The sequence below is a fragment of the Sardina pilchardus genome, chromosome 7, assembly GCF_963854185.1.
Source record: "Sardina pilchardus chromosome 7, fSarPil1.1, whole genome shotgun sequence".
Classification (NCBI taxonomy): Eukaryota; Metazoa; Chordata; class Actinopteri; order Clupeiformes; family Clupeidae; genus Sardina; species Sardina pilchardus.
This window is the reverse complement of record NC_085000.1, coordinates 24,505,546-24,518,045: the sequence shown is the minus strand read 5'-3', so window position 1 is coordinate 24,518,045 and position 12,500 is coordinate 24,505,546. Positions and strand designations below refer to the sequence as shown.

The window sequence follows — 12,500 nt, the reverse complement described above, 5'->3', positions numbered from 1 at the left end:
TATGGTCGAGTGGAGACACAGAGGATGGATAGAAGAGACAGGAAAGAGGCAGAAAGAGAACACCACACTGCCGAAAAAAGATGCATTATTAAAACTTGGACGATGTGAGGGAGAGGATGGACAAAAACCACATCCACTTTAGAGCCTCTGATGCCCTCTGCTCCCAGTGGAGCATCAAGGATGGGAGTGGGAGAGAGAGAGATACAGAGAGAGAGAGAGAGAGAGAGAGAGAGAGAGATACAGAGAGAGAGAGAGAGAGCACAAGAAGAAGAGAGAAGACAGCACAAAAAACAAGAAAATCATAGCAAGAAAACAACAACAACAACAACAACAACAACAACAACAACAACAACAGAGGTGTTCCGCCCTCTCTGCGGTCCATTGTACCTGCTGGGCCCGCATCTTGTCGGCCCGCTGGTTCTGGTGGTAGATGCGACTGAAGTTGGACACGATGACCGGCACTGGCAGAGCGATCACCAGCACTCCACTGAGAGAGCAGATGGAGCCAAAGATCTTCCCCGCAATGGTATTGGGCACCATGTCTCCATACCTGTAAACACACACACCAATAATAATGCATACGATACCACACCGTCATCAAGATTGTTTACCACGGTGTCCAATGTGAGTGAGATTATCACAGCTTCTTGCTGCCTGACCTTTGAACTCATGATCATAACAGAGCACAGTACTGTAGATGACGCTTCGATTTGTCAGTGTGCAATGGAGGAACTAATTTGACACTGCAACTGAATTGTCACACAATTGGCCACACTAAATTCTAACTGATGATAGGAGTCGTCAACAATCAGTAACACACAAAAGCTACAAGCACTACTGAACCTATGACCTATGAGAATGATAAGTAGCCTCTTAATATAATGCAAAACCAAAAGAGCAATCTCAATATAAGCCTCGAATAGATCTAAGCCTGTCACGGTTGTTATTGTTGCATTCTTTATGTCCGGGCAACATCAAATATCCTGTCTGCATTCATCCATCTCATCCGAGCCACTCTAGAAATGCATGTGTTGATTTAAAGGTCCACCCAAATGACCCCAGCTCTATTTGGGTGCATTAGGGAGAGCACACTGGAGAGGGTTTTGTTGATGCCTGCATCTGCAGGAATTCAGCGCTCATCTTTTTAATAGATTTCAATCCATCTCCACATCTCATTAAGCACTGCGCCTAATGGCTCCAATGGCAAAGAAATATTCACTCAAAAGCAATTAAACTATTACAGCCATCTCTCAATCTCTCTGTCTTGGAGAAACTCATTTTATACGAGTGGGCAGGCACCCACTCTCTATTTGCACACACACACACACACACACACGCACGCACATGCACACACACACACACACACACACACACACACACACACGGATAGCCACTCTTACAGGAAAAAACACAAAACACATTCTCCCACACAGCCTTTTTGCTTCAGACCACCCACTCAAATGCACATTCTGTCTCACTCTCTCTCGCTCTCTCTCCCCTTTCTGTCTGTCTCTCAAAGAAGCGATATTTCCAAGGCTGCCCTGGACGTTGGCGCTGGCTGGCTTGCGACAGACTCCGGACTGCGGACTAGCTCATTCACTAGCTAGTCAGTGTTTTGATTCGATTCATAAATCATGCAGCGGAGGCCGAGGCGAGGCGAGGGAGAGGAGAGGCGACGCCGCTCTCAAGCCAGGCAGGTGTAGTGGAACTGAAATTCCCCACATTCATCTTTGCCATGCAGACGAGAGGGGGGGGGGGGGCGCCAACTGGCCCCTGATTGGCAGTCATTCATCCTTGGGCCAAAGTTCCAGAATGTTCCGTCAGGCCAGCGAGTGTGGCACTGTAACAGGACCTTCCATTTAGATTTACATTTATGCTTATTCATTTGGCAGATGCGTTCATCTAGAGTGACTTACAAGGGGGGCAGTACATAATTAAACTGCCCTGTGGACATTGGTGGTGACCTGATGTAATTTACCACTCTGGTCGCGAAGCTGGTCGCGACAGACAGTGGGAAAACCAAGCCCATGGCATTAACCTAACTGCAACTACCTGGGGGCCTTCCTGTCAGTGGTCTGGTTAAGCAACACAGTTCAAGGGCTATTTGCATTGAAGCTACAGTACTGCACAGCCTATTGTGCTGAGCCTCCTACTAAATTGGTGGCAACTGCAGCCCTGTCAGCACTTGGAGACACTGACAAACACTGTGGAGAGTGATGAAACCAACAGCAAAGCCCCATTCAAACAGTACTGTACTGTACTTGGGCGTGCACTGCAGGGAAAAGTGCTGGAAAACTAACTCCAGGTGGTTGGCAGTAAAAAAAAAAACAGTGTTTGTTTGTTTATGCAAACTGATTAGTATTGCAAACATTCATGGGTTTTATTTTTTTTAAAAACGCCTTATAACACTGGAAGACACAGTGGCGCTCTGCTGGTGATGGAAAGAAAGAAGAAAAAAAACATTGACTTTGTTATTTCCCTGACCACAGAAACTATGGAGTGAAAGATGGAAAAACAAATTAAAAACCAATATGGTGTCTAATAAAATAATAAGCACAAAAGCCCCACACAGACTTGATGAAGAGCATCAATTTGCATTCACTGATGGACTGACTCTATCTTGGGCAGCTCAGCAGTCGAGATCAGTGTGAGATAATTGCACACGGAGACAGAGGAGCATCACTCTACAGACGATGGGATGGGACGGCTAATGGCTTCTCTACCAGACTGCGGACTTTTTTTTTCCCCAACTCCTCGCCGCGTCTTTCTGGAAACGCATGCGATCATCACAGGCGCATTTCCGGCCGCACTGGAAAACACCCCTCCTCAGAAACATCATGTGATTGCAAACCCGCAGCTGGGTGTGGCGTGGCGTGGCGTGGCGTGGTGGGCGCCTTTTAATGGTGGTGCAGAAACACAGAGTCCGGTCCTGTGTGCAGCACAAACTGCTCCGTCACAACGGGGCTTTAAAATGAACTGGAGGAGAGGGGAGAACAGAGGAGAGGCTAGTAGGATCAAAGGGCCGGTGAGCCAGTACAATGGAGCTCCATTAGAGCTGCTTTTATCTCCACTGAGGTGTACAAAAAACAACACGGTTAACAAAGAGAAGAGAAACTGCGGTCTTAAGCTGGCTCATATTCATTATGTGATCCACACTACAGATGGATAAAGCAGGACATAATTAGGTAACAGTACTAAGCTCTGGTTCAGGCTCTAAGTTTTTTTCCAAATCCTCAACCTGAGCACTTAAACCAGTTGTATAGTATAGACACAATCACACTGACAATATGGAAACTGAGATATTGAACTGCACACGGCATAACATACCTCACAGCACACAGCAAGGAATGAGCAAGTGCCAATGAAGTAATGAGGGTGATGCATTTGTAACACCCCTTGTGCACGATTATTTCTCAGGCCAGAGATGCTTATGGGGTTTTCCTCAGTGTAGAATGGATCTACCCTAAGTGATCAATGTATGTGTGCATGTGTGTGTATGTATGCATGTGCGTGTATGTGTCTTTGTGTGTTTATGTGTATGTGTGCGTGTGAGTGTACTGTATGCATGTGTGTGTGTGTGTGTGTGTGTGTGATGTAAACTCTCTTTGTATTGCTGATGAGTCACATGAGTGCTTTGTAGAGTGTTGAGTTATTTGGATGTGAAATGGGAACTTTTTTTCCGCTCGTGACCTCAACAATATGGCGACCACCACAGGACATGGTGTGCTTCAAGGCACCAAAACCATTTAATGGACCAACACAGTGTGCCTGCGGGCTGATCTATTCTGTACAGGCACTTTACTTGTCAAAACAAATGTCAGCTGTTAGGACCCGTCACAAAACTGCATCTCTTTTAACAGGCCATAGACACACTTTCATTCAGTTTGCCTGTAAAATCACTTCATAATTAAAAGAAGCAAATACTTTGCAGGCACTGGAAACTCCATCTTATTTAACTAGTTTACTGGAACAGTAGAGGGACAGGCCGGTCTACAGTGGGCCTGGTGTTAGTGTGTCTGGAGTGTGTGTGTGTGTGTGTGTGTGTGTGTGTGTGTGTGTGTGTGTGTGTGTGTGTGTGTCCCTCCCTCACATCTCGTGCTGCGCCTGGTGACCCTGTGAAGAGTCACTCTCCCCACTCTCCTCCTAGGAAGCTTTGCGTGCCACACAGCTGGAACGAGAGGCTATCTACCATCTCCCTTGGGCATTCTCTCACTTCTACTTGGGGGAATGGGATGGACAACAGCAGTGCCCAGTGCTCAGCTGAGCCTGAGCCCGCTTATGTAAGTGCTGAAACTCTACATGTGGTCAACATTTTTGTGATGGCCCCCATCGCATGGCTGTACACATTCCTCTAATTCTTGCACCCCCTTGTGGTAGTTATGGAAAAGGCACTGTGTTCCTCACATTACTGTCATCGCCTAAAAGAACTCAAGACAGTACTTATATACAGTGTTGAACAGTCCCACACTGCCACGGAGAGAGAAACAGAGGGAAATAAACTGAAGCTTTAGCATGTGATCTTTTTTTATGAACCATTAGGGGAATCTAGAAACTTCCATTTCTCAGAGAACACATCACAGGGAGATGAGATAAGGAAGTGGTGATAAGGATGTGAGAAAATAGAACCTCGTGTACTTTAGTTTTGCTTGGGGAATGAGGCCTTAACACCCTACCAGGAGACACTCTACGAGTGAATTCATAGGTTTGTCACTGAACCATGATCTTGGAATAGCCCCAGGACTAAAGTAAAGACTGTACACAGAGTTTAGTCACCTTGGAGGGTTTCCAGCCTGCCTGAGAACCATTACTTTGATAACTACTATCATTGTGATTAGTATGTCTCAATCATCACTGTCATTGGATTGCAGTGCAATCAAGATGGCAGCACATTAAATGGTTGTGATCAACCTCACTGTGATCACTCACGCCACCATGCACACCGAATAAAACTCCCCCGGCAAGGGCTGCTTGTTCCTGTCATCTTGCACTAGCAGGTGTGCTTGTGCCACCTCTACAGTATCTACCTTTGAAGTGCCACTCTCTAAGAGATGCCTGCTGGCCCTGCCACTGATCAGCCTGTACTAGTCAAACGACGCTCTTAAGAAGCACACATAACAAGGAGAAAAAAAACACAGGCTCTGCATCAGCAGCCTGTATCATGTCAGAATAGTCTTTTTATTCTCTTTCGTGCTCTCACCCTCAATCTTTTTTTGTATCGTTCTTTCTTCCTCTCTTTCTATTTCTCCTGGTTTTTTTTCAATACTCCCCTTCGGGACATTATATTCCCTGGACCAATCTACATCAATTCAAGAGCCCGATCTTGTTCCGCATTGGAAGACATCCACATTATCGAAAAAGAAGGAAGTCTACAGATGGCCCAGGGCAGCGAGATAAGCAAGCCAGCGGATATGGGGCTTGCACAATGACAGTCATTATCACAATCTCTTCTTTTTTTTTCCATGCCGCGCACGCATCTCATGTTCATTAACATCAGATTAGAAAAAAAGAGAGCAAGAAGCCACTGAAGGGAGAAGAAATTACATGTTACGTAAGGAATCGAAACATTGCATGCACACACAGATGCCATATGCAAGTCCAACAGCTATATTTCCCTTCAGCTGCACTGAAAGAGATAGCCATAGCAGCACCGCTAACAGTAAGATCATCGGACATGTTTGTCCCCCCCGAGTCTTACAAACAAAAGCAGGATAAACGCAGATGTACAAACATACCTTGGATGGTTTCACATTCTACATTCATGCGGATCCAGAGAGCATTACCGAGATCTTACTATCCCTTTAATTTTCCCGTAATAGAAAGCCTTAGACAGATATCCCTGGAGGTGCAGGGAGGCAGCCTGGCCTAGATGTTGGTCCGGAAAGGGGTCAAGGAGGTTTGTCAGCAGTTCATGGTGAAGATGGAGTGGAAGACGGAGAGCGAACAGAGAAATGAGACAAAGCAGTAAACTCCCGTTCGTAAAAGTTGCTGATGGGGAGCTTTCTGTGCTTGGGAAGGCACCACACACAAACACAGCATAGAGACACACACACACACACACACACTCTCTTTCTCTCTCTCACTCTGAGACTATAAAAAGACCACTCTTTAGAATCAAAACGTGCAAAATATAATACAGTAGCACAAACGTCTCATAAACTGAGTGATGTACATGCACGTATGTCACAAATGCTACAGAACATAATGGATGAGTATGTTTGTCATGTATCCTGTAAGCAATTCAGGACCTAATGGATGTCTAATGGTGTGTGTCTGTGAGTTTTTTGTCCTCTGACAGAGTGCTTTAGGTCTCCTTGAGGCTTCCGAATGAAGGGTTAACCAGCTGTTGTGCATTCTTGCTTTCTTCTCTCTCTCTCTCTCAATCTCCCTCCTCCCCCACCCCTCTCTCTCTCCCCCTCTCTTCTTCATTCTTTCCTCTCTCTGTCTCCCCCTCTCCTCATCCTTCTTCCTCTCTCTTCCTCTCTCTGTCTCTGAGTGAAAACTGAGAGCACTTGTGGGAGACTCAGTGGAATAGGCCGCTTTATGGATTTCTGAGCGTTGCTGCTATTTCAGCTCCCGTGGAGAATGATCAGTGAGCATCTCTCTTCCCATCACAGAGCCTCGCACTCGACTCTCTTTTGCTTTTTAACACTCAAACTGCCCCCTGTCCCCATCTCACCTCATATATTGTCACACAGAAACGTGCACGCACGCACGCACACACACACACACACACACACACACACACACACACACACACACACACACACACACACACACACACACACACACAGAGACACACACAGACAGACACACACATACACACACACAGAGACACACACAGACAGACACACACACACACACACACACACACACACGCACACACACACACTATCCGTTTGGATACTGACTGCAAGTGTACACATTTTCTGTTTATTTATTTTCTGTATCAGATATCAATGTTTCTGGCCTAGAGAGCATCTATTGCTGGGCAAGATCCAGTCATCCATCATACACGACAGCAGTGCCTCCAGTAGCACACTACACTTCTCTAACACTGCTCCAGTACATCACACACGACGCTAAAGTCTTCTCCAAACACTACACTCCTCTAATGCGGCTCCAGTAGGCCACAGTACATCTGTAGGTACTAACAACAGACACACCAAGGGAGGGCGGGGGGGGGGAGAAAACAAATTAAAAACCTACAGCAGTCTTGTCATATTTGTTCCAAATTCCATGATGCAGATTGACGTTTTGGGTAATCTAAGTGTGATTAAGGGTGACAGCTGCAATAAGGCGCTTGACACACACACAACACCGACACACACACACCGACACACCGACACACACACACACACACACACACACACACACACACATTCGCTCTCCCTCTCGTAGGTGACAGGCTAGGCTGTCGTGGCATCACCACACTGGCACTTAACACGCCCGAGTATCGTATTATAAAAGTCGATCTCGGCAATCAGCCCTGTCGTGATTTAATTGCAGCTGGTATTTACTGATTTAATAACAGCCGACAGTCGAGCGTCCAGGAGTGAAGCGAAGCGAGAGCAGTTGCTCGTGGCGGCTGCTGGGCGCACCTGCTCACTCAGTCGAACGTCATGCGGCAGGACAAGTTATCATGCAGGGCTACACGCCACGGATGACTTCAGAAACACAACTGAAGTGGGAAGTGGGAAGTGTTGACACAGTGCAAACAGAGGAGTGGTATGTCTCTCAAGTGCCTGCAGTGGCCCAAAATAAAGACAACGGGCCATAGTGTAAGCATATAGTGACTCTGGGAGCTGCCATTTTAATTACATTATGATTAATTGGGCTCTGACTCGTAGTAATGTAAACTCCATATAGGCTCCAGGGCAGTTGTCCTATCATGGACAGAGCTGGGTGCGATGGGAGTCTTGGCTATTGTGATTTATCACATCCCGCACAGCGGCCGGGAATCGGGGTGATTATGCCCCGGAATCTCACATCGCCGCGGCGATTTATGACTTTGTCCCTCTGTTCAACTTGAAATGCGGACGGCAGCCAAGAATGTGCTCTGATAGGCACGTTTGAGGCACATTTACAGAAAGGAGGAAAAAGACAAAAGGTGATTGGTTCATTGTGTCCACAGTAAAAAAGAAAGTCTTTTGAAACCATTCAGAAATGGTGCTGTGAAATGTCAACATAAAAATAGACAGAGGGAGAGAGAGAGAGAGAGAGAGAAAGAGAGGAGAATGAGAAGAGGGCAGTCAAACAAGATCGGGTGGAGGACGTTCGATCAATGAAGTGGACGTGTGTGTTAGAGGAGCCTGCAAGGAGGAGGGCTGCTGTGGAGATGGAGGTGTCAGATGTTAGAGAGGGAGAGAATGAGAGAAGGGAAGGAGAGAGAGAGAGAGAAAGAATAAGAAAGCAGGAAAGCAGGAGACAACTGAACAGAGAGATAAGGGTGCACCTAATGTAGGGGGGAAAGAGAGTGGAGAGAGAGAGAGAGCAAAGAGAGAGAGAGTAGAGAGCGAGAGAGAGAGAGAGAGTGTAGAGAGAGAGTAGAGAGAGAGAGGGCATGTCCCCTGCAGATAACCTCCTTATTTACAGCCCTCCGTGCCCCAGCATCACAGGGCCCAGAGCAGCTCTGCATTCCCATCACGGAGGCCTCGCCTCCCCCTTGCCCCGCACCGGACCGCACCGCACCGCCCCGCACCGGACCGCACCGCACCAGGCAGGACGCTCTCAGCACCCAGCACTGCTGATTCACACTGGACAGTAAACTGGCCAATCACTCACGCTCCTAGTTAACCAATTAGTGCCTGTGTCTATGTGTCTATGTGTGACAAAGACAGAGGGAGTAGAATGAGTGAAAGAGAGAGAGTGAGAGAGAGAGAGAGAGAGAGAGAGAGAGAGAGAGAGAGAGACTGCTTCAGTATACTACACCTTAACAGCAAGTGATGCTGCATGTTCTAAGTGTAAATCCTATTCTCCAAGACGTCTACCTTCAAGGGACAACTGCAAGGTCAATGTTGTTTTGTACTGTATCTTCTTCCGTTTCTAACTGGATTGTGGCCAATCAAAATATGTTGACCTTTTTGTCCTTTGTATGAAAGAGACCGGCCATCGAGCTTTCTGAGAACATAAGTCAACAGTATATCACTACATTCAAAACGTAATGAATAGAAATAGATCACAAGTCTCTGTTAAATGTTAAAATATGAAAATGTATTCAAAGGAGAGGGGAAGAGGATTGAAGAGAGACTGCAAACATTGCTGTTGACCTTCCTTTCAGTTACAAAGGAATGTGAGGGCTGAATTTACCAACGAAAAACAACAAGGAGAAAAATAAACCGCCAGCCCATTTATGCAACGAGGCAGAAGATGTGGGTGGCTCTCTGAAGTCTCTGATTGCTTCACTCACTAATTTGCAATATTGGCGCCACATGAGAACGGAAATGAATTCAAAGCCTGGGTTGTAGTAGTTAAAGCAACACCATGGAAGAATTGATATTGATGCCCCCCGGCATCAATATTCAATGGCATTTAGTTCCAAGAGAGAGCCCAGTTTGTCAAAAAATAGACTAAATGGGTTGTTATCCTAACCAATCAACAACAACACATAGGGCCGTATCAAGCATTCAAGGCATGCACTGGCAATGTAAAAGGCTTTATTCTTTGTGTTATAAGCCACTGTAGCATCTTAGCTGTTTTATTTTAGGTAAAAGAACTGTATTTTTGATGATTTGCCAAGTGTGGACTTGGAGAGTGTGTTTGTGTGCGTGTGTGTGTGTGTGTGTGTGTGTGTGTGTGTATGTTTATGTGTGTATGTTTCTGTGTGTGTGTGTGTGTGTGTGTGTGTGTATATGCATGTGTCTGTGTGTGTGCATTTGTGCATGTGTGTGCGCGTGTGTATGTGCGTGAATGTACATGTGTGTGTGTGTGTGTATGTGTGTTTGTGTGTGTGTGTGTGTGTGTGCGTGTGTGTGCATGTGTGTTGTGTTTGGGGGATGGACGGCGAGCAAAAAACAGCCAGAAGGATATTCGTTTAAATGAATTGGTAATTCCTCGCCTGGGGGACAGAGCAGCACAGGGCAGCGCGCTCCCCTCGTGTGAAAAGCCGCTGTTAACATTCAATTAGCCAGCCATGCAGCACCCGGAGCACTGACGCGAGGAGGAACGTGACAGAGGAGGGGTCAAAGGTCGCCCCAATCGCCCTGAGAGAGCTATATATATAAATATATATATATATATATATATATATATATATTACAGCTATCCTCTCAGCAGCCGAGCCTCGGAGGCACGGACAGACGCCCACCTGCAGTGTGTACAGGCGAACGCACTGGTGCAGAGGCCAGGCCAGCGTGCTGAGCAGGACATATACTGTACTGTACGCGGCGCTAAACTGGCCGGTGAGGAGCGACGCCGCGGATTTGATTGATGGCGAGGGAGCCGTGGCGAGCGTGCGTGCGTGCGGACGGGCGTGCGTGCGTGCGTGAGTGATGGCGGGGAGGGCTGAGCCTCTCCAGGCTGTCGCTCGCACACACAGCGGAGGGAACAGAGGAAGGCTGGGTGCTCGTCTCAACAGGAGGGTTCACAGATCAGTTCACACACACACACGCAGACACACACACACACACACACGCACACAAAATACACAGAGAGTTCCAGAAGGCTCATCTGTCTGCCGCCCCCTGAAAGGCCATCTGTGACGCACGTCTACAAATCTTCACTCCAGTTTGGAGAGAAAAAAAAAAAATATTGTGCTACTGTACATTGCACGAGAACCCTTATCAGTCTCCGCATGAAGCAGGATTCAGTTAAAACACCCTCACATTTCCTCTCATATCTCACATTGCAAAAGTTCAAAGAAGATAATATGGAAAGCTCAAGAACAGATCTAAAGCAGGACCCGATTCAGCATAAGCTCGGTATACTGTACAGTATCACTGCACAGATATAACAGTCAGAGCCAGATACGAGACTGTTCAGCTCAATGAGATGAAACTGATATGTACAGCTGATCTGCACAATCCGCGAGTCATAAGTGATGCTCTGTACGGCTCCGATAAAGCCCTCTGACACTGGCTTTACATATTAATATGATAGATGGGAAGGGATTGTCTAAATCCCATTTTAATACAATACGAGGAGGTGCAGATTTAAAATGGAACTGTTATCAGATGGACAGCGAAAGGAAACTCTGCCTTATTCACACAGCAAAGTTGGGTAGAGGGATAAAGGAAAGCTAGAAAAGGATATATAGGAAAAGATAATGAGCCAAAAAAAGGTCAGACAGACGAAAGCCTTAACCTGCCTGTCGGGGTATTCTCTCTCTCTCTCTCTCTCTCTCTCTCTCTCTCTCTCTCTCTCTCTCTCTCTCTCTCTCTCTCTCTCTCTCTCTCTCTCTCTCTCTCTCTCTCTCTCTCTCTCTCTCTCTCTCTCTCTCTCTCTCTCTATTTCTTTTCTTTTCCTTTTTTAAACCCAGGAAGTGGTAGTGCTGCTCAGCATGGCCATATATTACACCATCTAGCCTCCACTTGCAGCATGTCCACGTCTGTATATCCAGCATCCTGACGAGGAGCCATCACTGCTAGAGGTCATCCTCGTGGTATTCTCATGGCACTCTCTATGGTGTGGCAAGACAGAGAGAAGAATCACACAATGAGCAGGGCTAAAAATACCCCCCCTCAGACCATGCCACGGCGTACATAGAAAGCTCCAGCAGAATAACAAGAGGAGTAAAGGATGTTTGCCAGTTTGAGGGAGATGGCGCTTGGCCCCCGCTTCCCCAACCAGCAGCATCCGTTCATCAGATGTTAACAGTTCATCAGGGACTAAGGGACCAGCACAGGCTGCGAACGTTGCCAAATTAGCAACAACAATTAGCAAATCCGTGAATTCCCATGCAAACATCAGCGCGAGGTGGCGCTGATTTACGGACACGACTGATTGTGGGCGGACAGAATCTTGATATGGCGGGATTGATCCCATTGATTTCGCAAAGCCGTCAATACACACACATGGGTCTTGAAATACATTATCTTCACACAAGTGTCAGTGAAAGAAAGAGAGGATCTGACATTATAATAGTTGGTATTTTTGTTGCTGTCACCCAGACATGTTATCACCTCTCACTCAAAGAGACTCAAATGCACTCTCTCACAACTTGAATGAACAGAATTTGTTTTTGTCACTGCTGTTGAGCTGCCTCCACCTTATTATGGCAAAGCTGATTTCTGTCCTGCAGGGCGGTAATCATAAATAATGGATGCTCGGGAGCAGGACGCGGTTGTACCATCTTTGTATGGCTTTTAGCCTTGCCCTTCAAGGTACTGTAGCCCTGCTCCAAGAGGAAAATGCAACCCAAGCCGCCTGTACCCACTTGGCCTGGAGCCCAGCACCAGGCACCAGAGAAGACTCACCCGCGCTGACAGTCCGAACCAACAAGCTATTTAGGATGAAGGTCAATTTACATATGTTACAGGCAACACAGCAGGTGTGTGTGTGTGTGT

At 46.8% G+C, this 12,500-nt stretch overlaps 1 protein-coding gene across 2 annotated transcripts in view; it reads right to left on the bottom strand.

The window, feature by feature from the left end:
• The window catches only part of kcnd1 (potassium voltage-gated channel, Shal-related subfamily, member 1), a 44,112-nt gene that overhangs the window by 10,617 nt on the left and 20,995 nt on the right, over nucleotides 1–12,500 (bottom strand). For both annotated transcript variants that reach the window (XM_062541429.1, XM_062541428.1), the window contains exon 3: nucleotides 388–550. In XM_062541429.1, the coding sequence (XP_062397413.1) occupies nucleotides 388–550 (163 nt within the window). The remainder of the gene's footprint in view (nucleotides 1–387; nucleotides 551–12,500) is intronic.